A 20,396-nucleotide genomic window follows, 5' to 3' on the forward strand; every position below is an offset into this window, starting at 1 on the left:
TGAAAACTCTCTGAGTGTTTGTCATATTAATGAGAATGACAATTTTGATATTTTTGGTCTTGGCGGTCTTGAATAGATCTGATATGCTGCTGCTGCTGTTATTGCTGCTGCTGCTGCTGCAGAGCAAGTACGGGACTTGCTATTGCCAATAGTTCAAATTCACTTTATTTATGTAGCACATTTACAACAGTCACTAGGCTGACCAAAGTGCTTTACAGAACAACCAGATAAATAATAAGAAAATAATACCTGCATAACAACACATAAAACACAAATAAAAGCAGCAAAGCTAAGAGCAACCTTAAAACCGGAATAGCAAAACAGTATCAGACTCAAATTTAAAATAGTAAAACAGAAGTGGCAAAGCATTATCAGACTCAAATATAGAATGGAAACACAGGAGTGGCAAAACAGTATCAGACTCAAATATAAAATAGTAAAACCAACCTAAGAATTGAGATCAATATGCTAAAGAAAACAGGTAGGTTTTTAACAGAGACTTGAAGACAGACAGGGTAGGGGCTGTTCTAATCTCTAGAGGCAGGGTGTTCCAGAGTCGTGGCCCTGTCACCGCAAATGCATGCTCCCCTCTACGCTTGAGTCTAACGCGAGGGACTACCAACAGAGCATGGTCGTAGGATCTTAGGCTTCTGGACGGAGTGTAGTTCAGAGTGATAGGCAGGAGCTAAGTTATGTAGGGATTTAAAAACAAAGAGTAGAATTTTGAAAACTATTCTCTGTCGAACTGGCAGCCTGTGTAGAGATTTGAGAATCGGAGAGATGTGGCCATATTTGCGACACTTATGAATAAGTCTGGCCCCAGCATTTTGGACTAACTGAAGACGAGCAATTTGAGAACTTGATATACCGCAATATAAGGAATTGCAGTAATCTAGCCGAGACGTTATAAATGCATGAACAGCCATTTCCAGAGTTTTCGGAGTGAGAAAGCCTTTCATTTTAGACAGTAGACGAAGTTGGTAGAAACTGGAACTGATTACGGATGAAATGTGTTTGTCAAATTTTAAAGGCTGGTCAACAAGAACACCTAATATCCGCACCCCTGGGGATTTAAAAGCTGTTAGACTCTCTAAATCAGGGCTTATACACTGAGAATATTCATTTGGGCCGAAAACAATGACCTCAGTCTTGTCTTCATTTAGAAAGAGGAAATTTTGGGCTAGCCATGATTTAATCTCCTCTAAGCATCGCAGAAGAGAATTCATCGCTGCAGGGTTGTTTCTCTTGATTGGAATATAAATTTGGAAGTCGTCCACGTAAAAATGAAATGATACACCATGTTTCCTTAGAATAGCGCCCAGAGAATATAGAGAGAAAAAAGAGAGGGAGACAAAATAGTGCCCTGTGGAAGACTATAGAGGTGCCATGGAGCTGGAGAACTTACCCATCTTTACTAAAAACTTTCTGTCAGACAGGTATGACTGAAACCATGTCAGAACAGAAGCTTTTAGACTCACCCAAGACTAGTCTAGATAAAAGAGTAGGGTGGTCAATGGTATCAAAAGCTGCCGAAAGATCTAAGAGAACAAGAACCACAGTATCCCCGGAATCAGTGGAGAGATAAATATCATGATAATATGAGCAGAGGAGTGACCGTAGCCACTTCAAGATTGGCAGGGACAGAGCCCGTTTTGAGACACATGTTGATAAGAGATACTGTCAAGTTACTTCTTGGATTTCACACATCAGTTCTGCCTCTAACTTGAAAAAGGGCTTAGTCAACCACGGACACAGGAATCATCAAAAAAATGGCTTTTACTTTCAATCTTCAATAAATTTGTTACAATCTTAGTTGATTTGCAGTCTGTTGATTTCATTCATATCACAATAGATTGGAACAGATGAGCTTTGTTTGCAGTTAGATTAGTAATTTGATATAGTCATTCCTTTAGTAGAAAAGCTCAAGCTCAAATTAGGTTGATAACCTTTAAAGAAGAAAAAAAGAATACAATTCCTAATTACAATCAAACATTTGACACCCTATGCATTAACACAATATATACATTTTTAACACACTTTTAAATTCATATATAAATCGTATGCCCTTTAATGCAGACTTATCATACTCAAAGTAAAATGTCTCAAAACATGTAAACATTACATACAAATAACACACAATATGGCATTTATCTGAATATAAATTAATTGAGCTTCAAACAGTCATCCTACCAGCAGCGTCTCGGGTTGATTAATCACTGATGTGCATCCAATTTCTGTCATACTCATTCACTCATACCTCATAACTTTTTTCAGTCACAAAGTTTTTTCCTCAAAAGGAGATAACTGGATAAAACCGCAGGACAAGCGCTCTCACTGTCAATTGTTTCTGCCCGTGTTTGGCGTTTAATGTGCTCTAATTACAAGCGCACTTGATAGAGATTCATCACGAGTTGAGTTCGGCTTCTTCCGACGACGCTCTTCGTGGCTTTCCTTAACACCTTCTATGACAATCAGTTCGACATACAAATTTTCTCTTTTCTTCTTCAGTCGTCCCCAATAATGTTTAAACTAATATAAATAAATGTGTTTAACTTCACAGATACTATACCTTGCCCAACCGAATCAGTGATTAATTTTTTAAATCTCGGGTAAATGATATCATTAGGACAAAATGAAAGTTTGAGCTTGACAGTCACGTCCTTCAGTGTCTGGAGGTTGATAGGATCAAAAACCTCCCAAAAAGCAGAAGCAGGTGTCAAGATTGGGGGGACAGTTAAATTAGGGCAGACACTAAGTCTTAAGTTAGTGATTTTGTTAATAAAAAATCTTTGGAAGTCTTCACATAGAGCATCTGAGGCAACAGACAATGTGTTAACAGATGGATTTACAACAGACTGAATGACTGAAAACAGAACCTTTGGGTTAGAGTGATTGGATTCAGTTAAGTTAGAAAAATAAGCAGCTTTCGCAGACTTAGCAGCATTCTGGTATGCTGTTCGAGAGTCTTTGAACATTTGTAACGAGACAAGTTGCCTGTCCCGTTTCCATTTGTGTTAATTTTAAATGATCATATTATTATTTATCAGTGATGACAATGTTTGCATAAACTGATTATATTGGAATATTTAAACAACAGATTGTCCACCAGAGGATGGATCCGTCTGAGATTCAGTCTGGATGTAATCTGGACCTGTTGCCCGGCCAGAAAAATGATGAGACCTCTCCTGATCAAACCCAGAGTGCCTTCGATGCTTATCTCTGGGTACACTGGCCTTTTATTTTTTTTCAAAGACTCAATCACTTGCAATTTTGGCCACTTTTGAGATGCACTATTGAATGCACTGACTCTGTAATGCTTTTGTATTGCTCTTTTGCTTCTCCTTTCCCCCCAGAGGTCTTACTCAGCTTTCTGTCTCTTGACTGATGAGAAAACAGACCAGCATGCTGACACTGGGTCAAGGCCTTCAGCTTCGAAAAGTCATGCTCTGGAAATGAAGAAAGAAGAAACGATGCCTGTCCAGGCCATGCCTAGCTGGAGGAGTGTTGACCGACTGGACAATTCCAGTTAGATCCTTGACTTAATCCATATGATTCTTAATCAGTTAATTAATGTTTCTTGCTTACAACAGAGAGATTTTAAAGCAATTTATACTTGTTTAAACTGTTGATCACCTCCATTTATATACATGTCTAAATGCTGTGTATATGTCTTCAGTGTTACAGAGTCCTGATGGGAACTGGATTGCTTATCAGAGCAACTTGCTCTCTCGACCGAGCCTTTTAACTAAGCGCAAAAGTCTTGTCTACAGCGTCTTAGAAAGGGAGTCTGGCGTGGGGTCAGCTTATGACGAAATGGGCTCCGAAACAGAGCCCGAAGCTAATGGGGGCTATGGCGCTGCACTAGTAGAGTTTCGTCGTAAAATGTCTGCCAATAAGCAGTTGAGTTACACAGAATCCTACTTGCCTTTGGATGCACAAGCACAAAATATCACTGCACACACCTTGAATGCTGACAATGAGAACTCCTCAGGACCGGATGGACCAATGCCCAAGTCCCACAAAAATATGCTGCCCTTCCTGAAGAGAAAAGTGTCACTAGAACATAGGCGACTCTCATCCGCCCGCCTCTCGAACATCATGGATGTTAATTCCAACCCAGGAGGGGCTGAAAGCAGTGAGGATGGTCTAGAGGACAGCAGGGTCAAGAGATCACGACGAAGGAGGAAAAATAAGAGAGAGGAGTCAGAGTGGAAAGGACAGTCAGTATTGTCTTTGGCTGTACCGGTGAGAATGATTGTTTGTTGTACAACATGTATTGGCTTTGATTTAGAGCAGGGGTTTTAAACATTTTAACATCAAGTCCATATAATATAAAAATATAAAGACTGCTATGTATTTCCATACATAAAGACCTCTTTATACTTTGTTGTTTCCAAAATTAAATGATTGGTACCGAACCAAAACAAATAATATCTCACTACTACTATAATATACGATTTATGAACCTATAAAATAAATAATAAATTACATTTCTTACTATAAAAAACTGTCAGTAGAATAAAATAATAAAAAAATTGCAATTCATTTAATGATTTCTGGTCATTCTATAGAATGCAGAATTAATTAATTTTGTGTATTTTATAAAGACATTGTATATACACACTACTGTTTAAACATTTGAGGTCGGTAAGATTTTTTTAAAAACGTTTTTGAAAGAAGTCTTTTATGCTTAACAAAAATAAAAGTATTGTGAAACATTATTACAATTTAAAATAACTGTTTTCTAATTTAATATATTCTTTGATGAAATCTAATTTTTTTTTACAACAATGTAAAAGTATTTACTGTGACTTTTCAGCAATTTAATTCATCCTTGATGAATACAATTATAAATATATATTAAAAATATTAATATTTTAAGGTAATATGGAAGCTTTAACATCCCTTTAACAACATTTCTTTTAATTTATTTATATTTCATGACTGTGATTCTTTATTGGCAGGATTCCAATAGTCAACTCTCAGATTCTCTGGTTAAGAGTCGTCATGTGAAACAAGACTTGCATGGAAAAAGACCATGTGATCATGCTCTGGAAGATGACACTTCAGACACTGCTACCCCTGACATCTTGAGCTCTGGAGCTGTGACCCCTGATCCATTTGGACCTGTTCTCAGTTCTCCTAGCAATTCGCATCATAGAGCCCTTGGTGTGGTTGGATCTTTAGATCAACAGTTGACTTCCAAACTAAAAGAGCTGACCAGTCAAGTCAGAGAAACACAACTTTCCTCCACTGAGGATGAATTGGACAGATTGGAGTATCAAATGTGGGATGAAGATGATGAAACAAAAGCAAAAGTGGGAGATGAAGTCATGGGAGATGCTTTATTGAAGATTGAGGCTGTTGCAAAAGAAAGATCAGATGAAACTGAAGCCACAAATCAAGCAAGGAGAACTGAGATGTTGAAAAAAGATGATCTGACTTCCAAACTCAGAGAGTTGACTAGTCAGGTCAGTGAGACACTACTTTCCTCCTCTGATGATGAACTGGACAGGTTTGAGCATCAAACTTTAAATGAAGGCATAAATCAATCAATGATAACTGATATGCTGGTGGTAGATGACAGAACAGATGGAGACAAAATGATACAACGTTACAAAAAAAAACAAAATCATGTAGAGAAGATGGTTGAAAAAGCAGAAGAAGAGAGATCAGAGAAAAAGCAAAAGGACACTGTTGCAGAGCAGGACATTAGTAAGCAAAAGGACACGAAGGAAACGCAAATGTCAAAAGAAATGAGTTCTGGGAGGCAAAAACAGACACCCGCAGAGACAGATGCACAAAATGAGATCACTAGAGAGAGAAATAAAGAGACAAAGAACAAGGGAGAAGTTCAGACTGAAGAGAGAAAAGCAGAAATAAAAGATGGTGGAAATGTCGTTGAAGGTCAGCAGAGCAGAGCTGAGAATACAGAGATGATCGATCATATTGAGAAACGGGGACAGGCCTTATCCTCTGAACTGGCTTTGAATAGATTTATAAGTGAAGATGGAAACATGGAATTTGATAAGATCATCGATTCTGTAGTGAAGGCTTTGGATGACATGGAAGATAACATAGAAGCTTACACTAGTGAGGTGGTATTTTTAGACAGGGAGGGAAGTGAGGGAGAGAAACTAGAGATGATGGAAGAGAAGGTATGCTTTGTTGGTGGACAATCGAAGAAGGTACAGAAAAAAGAAATTAAAAAAGAGGGCAAAATCAAAGAATTTGTGGCACTAAAGAAACGCAGTGAATATACTGAGACAGAAGACAAACAACGCATCACATCATCAGAAGAGAGCGTTCAAGGGAATGATGGCAATAGTCAAGGTGACGTGGTTAAAATGAAGGAGAAGAGGGACAAGGACCCCACAATTCAGCACAGCACCCCATCTGGTCAGGAGGAATATCTGTCACCAGAGGAGATCTACAAGGTAACAACTGTACCATAACCGTATTACAGTAAACTATAACTATACTACAGTAAACGCTTCAGGCTGCAGTAACCTGCTTGTATCTAACATTCTTTATTTCATCTGCTAATTAATCTCTGAAGCTCTTCTCATTTCATTCTATGTCTTCTGCCTCTTTTTGATCTTTATTAGGATGCACACGTGCTGGACAAAGAGAAAAACCTAAATTTTATCTCCAGTATACTACAGCAGGTGATGATTGTATGCTAATATGGATAGGATGCTCTCATTTACACACTCATAATTTACTAAGCTATTGTTTGTGTCCCTTCCTCTCTTAGTTTTCATCTGTTGTCTGACTATTGGCTCACTGTGTATTACATTTAACATATTTTACTTTCTGTTAGGGCTGCACAATTAATCAATAAATAATTGCAATTATGATTACAGCTGCCACTGAAAAAATGTGGATTCAAATTGGGTGAAAGGCTTATATTTATATTGTGGTAACAAATCACAGATATGCTGGTTGACTGAATGAACGCAATCAGAGGTGTTTAAATCTGCTTTGAACTTAGAATTTCATACTTAGAATTTCTCTCATTATAACTCATTATATTTATGTAAATACTGTAAGTATGGAAGCTCATTTCTGCCAGATTAGAAAAAAAATTATGCTTTGGTAAATCATAATAATGACATACAAAGCATAAAATTATGAACTATAACATAAAACTATAACATGTTAAGTCATAATTATGAGATAAAAAGTTGAAATCATGACATACTAAGTCATATTATGAGATGATTATAATTAGGAGTTTGTCATAATTATGGTATATTAGGTCTTTTAATCTCATAATTTTGAGAATTTTTAATTCTCAAATTTCTTTTACCGAAGCATCTTTTTTCCTAAATGTTGGTAATTGATTCACTGTGCAGTGTCCATTGTTTCGTTGGTTATAATGGTTTTTTTCGATAGTGCAAAACAGTGAGCTCATGCCAAACTAAAGTCACAGTTCTTAGTTAGCTATTCTGTATATAATTTATTTATTATTTAAATAACAGATGCTTTCATGCTGTTTGGTAAGACAATATTTAGCTGTTTAGTTGTTGTCTTGATTTACTGCATGTAACAACAATAAAATACAAACAATTCAATGTGTAGCCCACATAAAGAATATGGCATGCAGTTGGCCCATACAAAAAAAACAAACATTTTATTGTTAATTTTGTTAATCAATATTATTGACTGTGATTACAATATAAAGTGAAATAATTGACAGTTTTGTGAAAATTGCACAGCCCTACATTGTGCTGCTGCAGGTGTGACTTTATGCCCCATTCATTTCCATTCGTATGCATCTGAACGTTAGTGTGTAAAGTTTACAGTACCTTCTTCTTATGTATTTATCTTGAACAGAAGTACTCGGCTGTATCACTGCGCAGCATCACCTCCGAGGTGCTGAAAGTGCTGAACGCCACTGAGGATCTGATTCACGGATCAATGGGAGACGGACAAAGCCAAACAGACCGCAGTGACGTCTCAAGCATTCCCCCTGCCGAAGCCAGAAGACTGGACGAGCAGCTCAGCAGACTGGAGGAGAACGTATGCATTCTTTCTGAGATGAACATTTGTCACGCCACTGGGAATTATGAGCCGCTTCACAGTTTGTTCTGATTGATTCCACCCTGCGCAGGTGTATGTGGCGGCAGGGACAGTGTACGGGCTTGAGGCTGAACTGGGAGATCTGGAAGAGTGTGCGCGCAGCATCGGTGGATCCACCACCGAAAGAGAGCTGGCTCATTTGGAGGACCAGGTGGCCTCTGCAGCAGCCCAGGTGCAGCAGTCTGAGCTCCAGGTGTGTTCAGCCTGGACGCTGTGCTCTCTCTCTCTCTCTCTCTCTCTAGTTTTCTCTCGAAAAGTAGTTTTCGTTAATTGAAACACAGCTGAAATAAAATACAAATACACACACATATACTGTATATATATATATATATATATATATATATATATATATATATATATATATATATATATATATATATATATGAGATAAAAATAACTTAAATGAAAATTAGAACGTTTGCCTTGGTAACTAACTGAAATAAAATAAGTTGAAGCACTGCAATTACTAACTAAAACTAATAAAAATAAAGCTAAATGTAAAATAAAATAAAAAAAAATAATAAAAAGGACAAAAGCACATAATAGCACAAACTGAAAATATAAAAACGAATTATTAAAATATTAATAAACATGAATAAGAATATAAAAATAATGCCAAAAACAGCTTTCCAGAGGAACTCTATAAATACTGTATAGAATTAAGCAAACATACGAACCATGGTGTCCCAAACCTGGCAATAGCATTTTACATAGCAGTCTTCTGGCAAAGCCTTACTGTACACATTCTTACTGTTTTTGTACACATTCTGTCATTTTATATCTGCCTGCCTTAATCTGCTTTTCCCCCCCAGGTTTCAGACATTTCCTCAAGAATTGCCGCTCTGAAAAATGCAGGTCTTAATGTAACTCCTCAGACACAATTTACCAAGGTATTGTCTTCATAGTTAAGTAATATAGATACAATTCCTACATGCTCATTATGAATAATTATGGCTATAACTGTTGTAAGGGCCGCCCAATCGGTCCAACATCAGTTTCCGGTAAGCGGGTGAAGGTTTACTGCATTACTGTCTTTTTAGTGTGGCAAAGTAATTTAATTACCTCTTTGTTTCATTTGACTCTAAAAATTGAAAAGGTTTAATTGATGTTTGTCAATCATTACATTTAGGTGAATGTTTGATTATTCTATTTAACTCTTAATTGAAATAACACCTGTTCATCCGGAATCCTGTAACACTTTGAGTGTTCGCACCGGTTGGGTACACAATCTCACAACCGCAAGCTTGTCAGTCTCGGTCATTGGACAGAGACGATTGACTAATATCCTAGATGGCCGTACTCCACTTTGCTCATTCTAGAATATATTATGTATTCCCCATAGATCTGAACACACTATTAAGGTAAATCTAACCAGAGGTCACAACCATTGCCATAAAACCAAGCTGACCAACTTAATTACTTTTAATGGTAACTTTGTATAATCATGCTGTTGTTTCCCACGTACACTTAGTTAGAATAATACTATAAAATAATCAAAGGTTGAGGCTCACCCTATTTAGATTGGAAACCCTATTATTAGCCTCTACAGTCTAAGTATACATGACTAATGCCATTGTGTTAGTCGGATCTCTAAAACTTCAGTCGGTGTGGTCCTCTTCTCCACCTAAGATGGATTTTAGTCCGTTACTAACCTGAGTGTAGAATTGTGGTGTTATGGACTTAACGTAATCTACTAGAGTTAATAAATTCAGAGTAAGTCAGAATAAATGCAAATGTAACCATTTATTATTAGTCAGATAAATGTATCATGCCAATCACATAATCAATTCAAAGATAATCAATACAATAACATCAAATGCTCAGAGATAAAGAGTAAAAGATGCATTCCTGACATTAATGTTCCACATTGCTTCTGTGGAGATGAGACCATTGTACCAGTCGCACTGAGACATTTTAAATGTTACCAAACGTGACTGTTAATTCACTTGTCATTGACATAGAACATTATCATTTTTATATAATCTTTCTAAGTGAATTGAGTGAAGAGAAGGATGTGTAAAGGGAAGGAAGTGGGGGAAGAAGGATCAAATGTGAAGGTGTGAAGACAAATGGCAGTATGTGTTTGCGTTGTCCATATCTCAGGAGATCACAGTATCTGAGGTTCTGTTTGTCTTACACTGTCATCATACTTTTGTTTCAGACACAAACCATCAGCTCATCTCGGAAACTGAGGAGGCGACTGCCAGCACCTCCAACACAAGGTAAGAGCTAATCATAACCAATACTACTACTATGATAGTATGACTACTATACTAAAACTAATATTTTAAAGATGTTGCCTGTGTAATTAATGGAGAAATTTCATCTTAAAATGTACTTCATCTATTTCCATTTTATTATATTCTAAGGATTCAAAGCAGACATCTGATGTTGGCAATGATTTGAATCTCCCATTTTATCTGTACATTTCAGATAAAGAAGCATAAAGATGATAGAAGGAGAGATCAGCAAGCATCATCGCAAAGTTAAATAACTAAAAACCTAAAAAGCCACTGATCACATGTGCCTTGAAGCTCATGGGTCATAGAAAAGATTTTATGAACTCAAGCTGTGGTGGGATAGATTCAAATGACTGATGTATCGCTCATGCATTGATGCAATATTACACAAACACATTATACATAACCCTTAGATCAGATTGCTTTATTACTTCTCTCTCCTCCATACTAGTATCTGAATTATTTCGAAATAGTTACTAAAATGTAATAACTAAGTAAATGTAAGATGTAAAATTATGATGTGGAGCTTTGTTTTGGCATTTTGACCATTACTGTGAATCAAACTCATCATTCAATTAAACTTTTAATAATAATAATAATAATAAAAAATCCTGTTACAGAAAGTATGCTAAAATCTAAGAAATTGTTTTACATTGACTTCCATTTTATGGACAATTTCTCAAAATATCTTCTTTTATGGTCCACAGATGAAAGAAATAACTATTCCTTTCATTTCTCACTGTCAATATATAGATATATACAATAGCTGCGTCTGAAATTGCATACTCTCTTGAGTAGGTACTTATTATGTAATGACCTCTAACAAAGTACATTCTATGTAGTATGAATGTTTGTTGTATGAATGTAATCTGGATGTACTACATTCACCATGTTGTCATTATCATGTGACCTACCCCTCATGGGATAGTAAAGTGTCCACCGTATGCACACTTCAGAAGAAGTATGTCATCTGGGTACTCTTTGCCTGAGTACTGTTTTTCACCTACTATATAGCAGGGAAGTATGCGATTTTGGATGCAGCCAATGTTTTGCACATCTGACCAAATATTTCCTGCATTAATTATTATTTTTTCTCTGTCAGATTTATAGATTATTCTAGCCATGTGTCAGCTATATGAATCACTGTCATGTAGAACATGAAAACTTTATATTTGCTCATACTGTAAATTTATGGTGTTAGATTTGATAATAGAGATTTACGAGCTATTGTAAAAACATTGATTTATTGTATATGTGTAAATTAATAAATGGAATTTTTTAGTTTGATTATATTTCAATTGTAGTAAATATTATTTTTGTTAACAGATTTTTGTCGGTGACATTCCGATTACATAACCTGAACAATTTTATGGTGTTCATATATTGAAATTGTTGTTGAGATCTATATTTAAGTTGTTCAGAGTAAAATATACCAGTCAAAATACATATTTCAGAGCACACATATATTATGAGGAGGACTGAGGGATGTTGATGATCTAATACCTTTGATGTGCACGATTACTAAGAGTGATATGTGTGTTTTCTTTGTTTGATCATTATTGTATCTCTGTTTCTCTCATACACTGCAAAAATATTTTAATCAAGAAAATTTCAAAGATCTAACAAAGTAAGGATTCTTCTTTACAACTAGAATATTGAGACTTATCCACATGAATTTAGGTTTATTGGATCAGTTACACAAGAGTACAAAGGTATTATATTGCAAAAATACATACTGTATATCCTTCAGGCTTCTATGAGGTGTTTGCAATACACATGCTTAAATGACCCATCTGATTTGGGGACATTCCCAGGAACATTATCGGGCCCTGATAAAGAAGTGGCCCTTTAGAGAGAAATGAAAAGCTCAAATGTGAAGGTTTTTCCTGAGCACTGCAACTCCACTGGCGTCACTGGGTTGGAAAAGCGTTTATATGTCCACATTGTTTATATTGCACTTTGGTGTGATGGTACAATAGATCTCTCACATTTGTAGCACTCCCTGCTATGAGGTCAAACAAATACCCCATTTATCCCAGCAGCCAGTGCAACTTCCTCTCAAAAACAGAGGAACTTATTCACAAACCACTGAATTCACGTTAGCGGCGTTCCATGATGAGAAAACGTTCTCTTTGGTCAGCTACAATAAATCCTTCCCTCTGGTCCGTCAGAAACAAGCTCTCTCTCCTGTCCGACACAAGAAAACTCTCTCTAGGGTTCATCCTGATAAATCCTTCTTTGTCTTGTCCCATTGCCTCTACCTCGGCATATGACGGATGTCCTGAACCGCGCCGAAATGTCATGGCAGGCCAGTGTGTTGGTCGTCTCTAGATATCAAGAACAAAATTACAACATTTTCAAAGCACCTACATATAATTCAGTTTGAAGGCTTGGTTTATATACATACGCTACCATTCAAAGGCTTGGGGTTGGTAAGATTTATAAAAAAAATGCAAAGAGCATGCTCAGGCTACACTTATTCTACAAAAATATGGTAAAAACTAATATTTTCAGGATTTTTTCAAATTGTTGTTTGAATAGTTTCCATAAAAATTTCCATTAGCTGAATAAGGCTTTCGTTACTTAAAGCTCACCTCTATGAAGAAGAGACTGGCGCTGGAGGTGGGATGGTAGTACATGTATATAGTGGCCAACACAGCGACCACCATGAGGACCATGGTTATGAGGATGCCAATGAGCAGACCAGTCTGCTTCTTCTCCTCTCTCTGTTTCTCTGTAATTTCCATCTGAGAGTCTGAGAGAGAAGAGGATATTTACACCTGCTTGTAAAGAACAACCACAACTACATTTGTACATTTTCCAAATTAAATGTGAGTGGCACTTGCCAAAATGATCTGCAGTACATGACAAAACTGATACATACCATCAGTGAGGAAGCTGGTAGGAAGGTTTCTTATGAATAAGGGTGTGCTGGTGATTTTGGTGGCGAGCGAGGAGGCTGGCGTGGTCGATGTTGTAGTCGTTGTAGTTATAGATACAGCTGTTACTCCTGTCTGCACAGCTGGAGTGCTGCTTTTAATGAAGGGACGCTTTCTGTCACAGCTCTGGTTTTTTATCTTAAAATACATCCACAACAAGTCAGTAAAAATGAGAGATGGTGGACTGTAAAAGAGGAACGAAAGAGGATCTATTCACCTCACTTAAGCACCCACTGTCAACCCAGTCTTGACGATACTGGTCAAAACCACTGGAACATCTGCAGAACAAGCATTATTTGCAGCTGTTAAGTAAATGTAGAGTTGAAGCACACCACACTTTATCTGGCTATTCACATCAAAAGTACAAGTGAACCAAGTGTATACCTCTGTAGGCGACTACACCAGCTACAGTTGAAACCGATCTGAGCCGTAACACACATCTCACAGCTGGAGAACTGAAGGCAGGCTGACAGCAGGAGGAGCAACAGAGCAACATTTTAACAAAGACGTGGGTACTACTTTCTGTTTTCTCACAATATGTGATTAACTGTACTGAAGTCATACATAGAATTGGTTTTCGTTCTAGGGAAAAATATTAACTGCTATTTTCTGTGGATGTGATGTATTTGGTCTAAGCTGAATCTAGTTGTGTCAGCAGTTCAGACTCACTCGGTAGAGGAAGCATCTCAACAGCAGTGACGGCCATGATCTTGGATTTTAAGAGCTCTACCCGATGATATTCATATATTGTTCTCCTTCTAACATCTGTCATGAAACAAAAGACAATGGAAGGCCAGTATCGTTATTGTTAACTAAAACTATTAAAAATCTTTTCTTGTAGTTCAAACAGTAGAGCATTGGCGCTTGCAACGCCAAGGTCATGGGTTCGATTCCCAGGGAAAGCAAGAACCGGTAAGAATGTATAATGCAATGAAAGTCGCTTTGGATAAAAGTGTCTGCCAAATGTGTGAATGTCAATGTTAATGTAAGCTAAAATCAAATATAAATATTTCATGAATAACTTGGTAACACTACAATAAGGTCCCATTAGTTAACATTAGTTAGTGCATTAACTGACAGTGAGCAATGCATTTGTTACAGTATTTATTAAAGGTATAGCGGAGGATTTTCTTTTTCCGGGTGGGTAGTGTAAACTATTTGTCCACCTAAGTGTCAATCATTCTGGTGATATGTTTACGTAAGGCCGTCGTACGTGCTCGTCCCTTAGTTTTCGCTTTCTGCGCATGCGCACTTTCAGGTGTGAGCTAAAGCTAAGCCATTCATTGAAGCTCGCCGTTTCACCGGGTCCTTTGAAAATGTCTGAGGGTCGCAAGAGAAAAAGTTTGTACGAACTGTATGAGAAGAGAAAGGCCTCAGAAGAGAGAAACAAGATCAGAGTGTTTTTGGGAGATTGTTTCACACGATGGCGTGCGCTGAAAACACAGGTTGGGCTTCCCACTGATGCCTCAGTCGCGAAATTTCTACTCGACAGGTAAAGTTTGGCATGCTATTTGGAGAAAAAGTGCAAATCTTCTTTTGGAAAGTAATCTTGTATGAGCGATGCCGACAGCAACTTGTAAACAGAGCGTGCACGAGGAGAACCTCGCACACGTTTAATAGGCGTTCCCTCTCGGGAGCAGGTAGAGTGTTGCGCATGTGCATTTTTTTCAAAAAGTGGAGAGGGCGGTTCTTATCTAAAATTCGGAAAGATCCTCCGCTATACCTTTAATTAATCTTTATGTTAGTTAATTTCTGTCCTGACAACTCTTGGAGTGTTTGTCATGGTAATGGATTTGACAATTTTGATATATTTGGTCTTGACGGTCCTGAATAGATCTGCTACTGCTGCTGCTGTTATTGCTGCTGCTGCTGCAGAGCAAGTACAAGACTTGCTATTACCAATACATACACGACACTCAGCTGTGAGCAAGTAAGACATGCTGCTGCTGTACAATATAGCGTACATGAATTACCCAGAGTAGATCAATACAGGTGGAGCTGGGGAAGGTGGAGGGTTTCTGTATGCGCGCTGCACTGCTAAGGCAAATGCTAACCAAGTATTTTAAGGTTGAGCACGCGAGGTCATTGGCTACTGATACAGCAGGAACCAATCAGCTGTGCCCTATAGAGAATAATGTGATTGCACGTGGATTGAGTTATAGCAGAGAATGTCTAATAAGGGGAGAACTTCCACTCTCAGTAAACTTCCAGCTTCTGAACTGGTTGCAGTTCCACTCTGGTTCCATATGAGGGCGCTCACAGGACGAGGGCAGAATGAATGGAGGTCTATGGGGCTATACCCCTCAAAGTCCACTTTTCTCAGGATATAATTTTTTGTCTAGGTATTTGAATGTTGTATTCGGAAGGAGATGCAAAGAAATTACACATTGCTGGGTGTTAGATTTTTTAGAGTCACTTATTTGCTTTTTTTAATAAAAAAAAAGATTCAGCGCGCCGACGCACTGGCGAAGGTTAACAGGTTAAAAAGTCTTTTAAAACGTCAATGACGTCATATACATCGTACGACCAGAGATACTGCTTTACGGCAATCCTTCAGTCACTCTGGTGCGTTCGTGCTCTGCACTTTCTTTTCTCTCGAGGCATCGACAACACAGCTGACACAGGTAAATACACGTGCTAGAAGAGTTTTTGTTTTGTTGTTTTAAAAGACCACGCCGAAAATACACACACACACACGATGCGTATCAAGCGGTATCTGTGGTCAGATCAGTCCTTCACTGACCAATCAGCGTTCATTAGCAGAATGCTAGCATGTTATGGGCAACAACAACTCAACCTGTAAGAAATCGAAAGGACATAAGTAATTGTTCATTCAACTTTCGACCTATAACCCATGTTGAACTTAAAAAACCTACAATCAAATCTAAGATTTCTCAACGGCAATCGGGTGAAAGAGACAAATTTAGCCGTCTAGCGCCATAGACTCCCATTCATTTTGCACTCATGGGCGATCGCCCCCAGTGGAACTCTGGTGGGACTACAACCAAAATTCGGTACAATAGGACTTAAAGGGATAGTTCACCCAAAAATTAAAATTCTGTCATTATTTACTCTCCCTCAAGTTGTTCCAAACCTGTATGACTTTCTTTCTTCTGCTGAACACAAAAGAAGATATTTTGAAGAAAGTCGGTAACCAAAGACTGATGGACCCCATTGACTTCCATAGTAGAAAAAAAAAAAACTTCTTTTGTGTTTAGCAGAAGAAAGGAAATCATACAGGTTTGGAACAACTTGAGGGAGAGTAAATTATGACAGAATTTTCATTTTTGGGTGAACTATCCCTTTAATAGGGAGCGGCCAGGCTCTCCGTAGATGGGCTCTGGTTATAGACCTACTAGCCTGTGCCATCTAGAGTTTCATGACAGAACTTTGTATTAAAAAAATACAACTCTTCATTGTTAGTTCATGTTATAGCTCAGGTCCATTAAGATGAAGTACTACAATTGCTAAAAATAAAAATGAAATCCAAATAAAATAATTCATTAATAAATACTGTGATTGTATATAAATAATACTAAAATAAAACTAGTGAATTTAGAATTAACAGGTCAATTAAAAAAAAGTTTCTTACTGGGAAGCTGTTCGATCTTATGAAGAACCACAAATGCATCAGAAAGCCCGACTTTCACTGGATGATTCACTGAGCTGATCTTATTAATGTCAATGGGAACCTAAAAGCAGATGAAAGCCGACAATCAGATATTGCATCATCAACACCATTACAGTGATGGCAGCTGCATGTAAGAAGTATCTCAAAAACATCAACCTCTTTGTATGCAAAGGTGATTCTTCCATCATTGTATAAAGCTGCCTGGAAGGTGAAACTGCCGAGATGTGATGCATCCTGGAGATACACATGGTCCCACTGCACAACAAGAGCTGTGGCTAACAGATAGGAAGTAGATTAATAATACAGCCATTTACATATATCACATTCAACAATGAAAATCAGGACACTTCCATTTTACCATTATCACAGTACATGACTGTTGAATTCTGTGAGATGCTGAGGTCAAAATTAGCCATGAGAGGAGCGATGTACTGAGTAGCAGTCAGCATTTTGTGGATAACATCTCCAGTGTAGATGAAACCTGAATAAAAAATGTATAAATATATAATAACATTCAAAGGTTTTGGGGTCAATAAGAATTTTTTTTTTTTTAAGAAAGCAAGGATTGATGTGACAGTAAATGCATTTATTATCTCACAAAAGATTTATATTTCAAATAAACTTTCCATTCAACTAAGAATGATGTATCAAGGTTTCCTCCAAAATATTAAGCAGCACAACTGTTTTCAACATTAAAAATAATATGAAATGTTTCTTGAGCACCAAATCAGCATATTAGAATGATTTCTGAAGACACTAAACATTGGTTCAGCTTTGCCATCACAGGAATAAATTCCATTTTAAAATATATTAAAACATTATAGAGCAATATTGTTTTATTTTTAATTAAATAAATGTAGCCTCGGTGAGCATAAAAAAATCTATGTAAAAAAATGTTTATGTATATAAAATATATTTAAAAAGTTAATTTAAAATATATTTGTGAATAATATTAAAATAAAAATAAATCACTCATTTGTTTTGCACTTACCCCCTGTCGCTACATGTATTTGCCTCAATGAATGCCCGTAGAAAGGGAAATTGAAGGTCAAATTCACTCTCTATAAAAACAAAACAACAACTCAACTAAATTTCATTATGTGCACAAAAACGTGTAACAGTTACAAAAATTACCTTTAAGAAAACTTTGTAGCTGACGTACCAAAGTTTGTCGATGTGTGTTGGAGAGAATTTCATGAACTCTTCCCATGTTCATTTGCTCAATATTTACCCACAAATCCTTGCCTGCACTGTCTGTGGGCCCATAGAACTTGGATGTGTAGTAGACATGATCCATATCTCTCTGATGAGCAAATACACACGTTATCTCAGATGAATGAATATATGAGAAGATATAGAGATATTCCTGGATGTTCACCTTAATGGATAAGTTGCCATGACTGTCATTTGTCACAACTTCAGGAAAGCGCTCTGAATCTAATCTGCCGTGCTCTTCATAGCGCTCCAGACTGATCTCACCCACAGGTTTGGATGAGAGCATCCATCTCTTCCATCTTTTATTGTAAAGCTTGAGGTTTCCACCAGCACTCTCTTGCTTGGAGAGCCTCTCAAAGGCGAAGTTAGAGACACCTGATGAATTAAGATTATTCACATTTTACAAGCTGCATTGCCTGTGTTGCTACACAAAGAGATTCATTAATAAACTAAATGCATGCTAATTGTTCTCTGAATCTAACATAACATAAAACAAAAGATAACATACTTTCAGCTGTTTTGATAACTGAAGAATGTTACATTGACAAGGATTTTTAGCAGCTGTGGGACTGCAAATGACCTGTAATGCAAATAAACACAGTTCCTCACATCCTGCAGTGACAGGAGTGTGTCCAAAGTACTTCTTTCACAGAAGAGGGTGAAACATGCTCCGAATTCCTCAGTGCTGGACGGGTGGAGTGTGAGGACAGGGCAATGTTTTGACTGGGGTAACACACAGTTCGTTCCAGTGTCCTTCACATTTGAATTCTGCCAACATTATTTCTATACCTCAAGCACAAAGGTGCGTTCCTTTTTTTCTGTTTGGCATTGTGACGTCCTCTGGTCTATCACATGCTGACAGATCGCAGGGTACAGTGAGCAGGCATGTGCCAAAAGCTACTTGATGAGTAAAGATATGATGATAAAAAAAGATAAATTATTATACAGTTACACTGCTTAATGACTAAGCCGGGCGGGTAATATTACTCTTTTACCCCTGTTTTCACAGACAAGGCTTGACCCAGACTAAAATGCATGTTTTGAGCTGCTTTATCTGAAAGCAACTTGCACTGACATATCTTATAATATGTCAGTGCCATTGTTTTGCCTCTAGATGCACACCAGTACTAATGTTTTATATAGGGCACATTTATTAATGTTACTTAAATGTCCCAATTGAACTAAGGCTTAATCCTAGCTTAATCTAAACCCTGTCTGTGAAACCAGGCCTTAATCTTTCTGTTTTACTTCTACTTGAGAATAATGGCTGCCAATGCTTCTTAGATGATTTATGAGTCAATTTTTTTTTTGTCTGGATCTCAAAAATATATTGAAAATCCAATACAGTCAGTGATTAGAATATGCTTGTTCTATGATAAAAACAAAAATGTTTTTATAGTGCTAAACAAAGTATGTAGGTGGTCTGTATGGAGAAGATACTTTTGATCTTCTAGGCTAAATCATTGTAGTTTTATTAATAGAATAAGGAATGCAATGCATTCTAACGTTTCGATTAAATTTCAATTCATGTATTTTTAAAACACATTTAAAGACACGTTGATCCAAAGTGCTGTACAAATTGAGCCGTAACATATAAATAAAACAAAGCCCAACCCATTAATGAAATCAGAGGGCTAATCAGTATTAAAAGCCAGAGAATAATATTTTTAAGTGCAGATTTAACACATGAAAATTAAAAGCGAAGAAAAATAATAATAAAAAAAAAAAACCCGGAAGTAAAGCATAGTGATTACTTTTCGTCACTATATGTGATGTTTTAGACGACTGAACGAAAACATGCAAAATAAATGAATGACTTACCATTGGATGGCAATTCCTGAATGGCAAATTTAACCTGAATAAAGGCGAATATTCCTAATAAAATATGTGGTCTTGCCGGTAGTGCCATAACCAATTACATTTAAATTGTCTTTGCACATTAATATCGAGTGAGAAGAAGCCAAGTACGATGGAACTGCACGCGAGCGACGCGCATAATCCAGGGGCACGTTCAGCTCCGAACACACCCACGCGAGACTGTCCAGTGACGCGCGTATGAGAGGTTCATTATGGGCCATTCTACAGAATTGGTTCAAACATCTGGGAAACATCTTTAAAAAATGTGTCTTTTTCCACAATTTTTAATGTATGCAAATAAATTGCAGCAAATTGTATTATCCAAGTACACAATTTTAATTGGGCAGTAAATTCTCATATTGTATTTTCAGAAGGTTTTGAAATATTTTGCCTCTCCCCAAATTTGTCATTACTGAAAAACTATAATAT

General features: G+C 37.1%; 2 protein-coding genes across 2 annotated transcripts in view; one reads left to right on the top strand and one right to left on the bottom strand.

Annotated features, from left to right (window-relative positions):
- The window catches only part of myripa (myosin VIIA and Rab interacting protein a), a 25,785-nt gene extending 14,169 nt beyond the window's left edge, over positions 1-11,616 (top strand). Inside the window, exons 8-16 of the mRNA XM_081373445.1 lie at positions 3,098-3,223; positions 3,354-3,525; positions 3,677-4,245; positions 4,965-6,437; positions 7,840-8,025; positions 8,117-8,278; positions 8,898-8,975; positions 10,247-10,307; positions 10,519-11,616. Of these exons, the coding sequence (XP_081229571.1) occupies positions 3,098-3,223; positions 3,354-3,525; positions 3,677-4,245; positions 4,965-6,437; positions 7,840-8,025; positions 8,117-8,278; positions 8,898-8,975; positions 10,247-10,307; positions 10,519-10,532 (2,841 nt within the window). The 3' untranslated portion in view covers positions 10,533-11,616. The remainder of the gene's footprint in view (positions 1-3,097; positions 3,224-3,353; positions 3,526-3,676; positions 4,246-4,964; positions 6,438-7,839; positions 8,026-8,116; positions 8,279-8,897; positions 8,976-10,246; positions 10,308-10,518) is intronic.
- Positions 11,617-11,982: 366 nt separating this feature from the next.
- plxdc2a (plexin domain containing 2a) lies at positions 11,983-20,019 on the bottom strand (the record flags this gene model as incomplete). Its single annotated transcript, XM_081375550.1, has 13 exons — positions 11,983-12,652; positions 12,920-13,080; positions 13,210-13,402; positions 13,482-13,542; positions 13,649-13,730; positions 13,934-14,029; positions 16,857-16,956; positions 17,052-17,170; positions 17,254-17,376; positions 17,887-17,956; positions 18,058-18,198; positions 18,274-18,485; positions 19,932-20,019. The coding sequence occupies 13 exons, from the start codon at positions 20,017-20,019 to the stop codon at positions 12,425-12,427; spliced, it is 1,674 nt and encodes a 557-aa protein (XP_081231676.1). The 3' UTR covers positions 11,983-12,424.
- Positions 20,020-20,396: the final 377 nt, after the last annotated feature.

Source organism: Scardinius erythrophthalmus, assembly GCF_964197995.2.
Source record: "Scardinius erythrophthalmus genome assembly, chromosome: 9".
NCBI classification, from domain to species: domain Eukaryota; kingdom Metazoa; phylum Chordata; class Actinopteri; order Cypriniformes; family Leuciscidae; genus Scardinius; species Scardinius erythrophthalmus.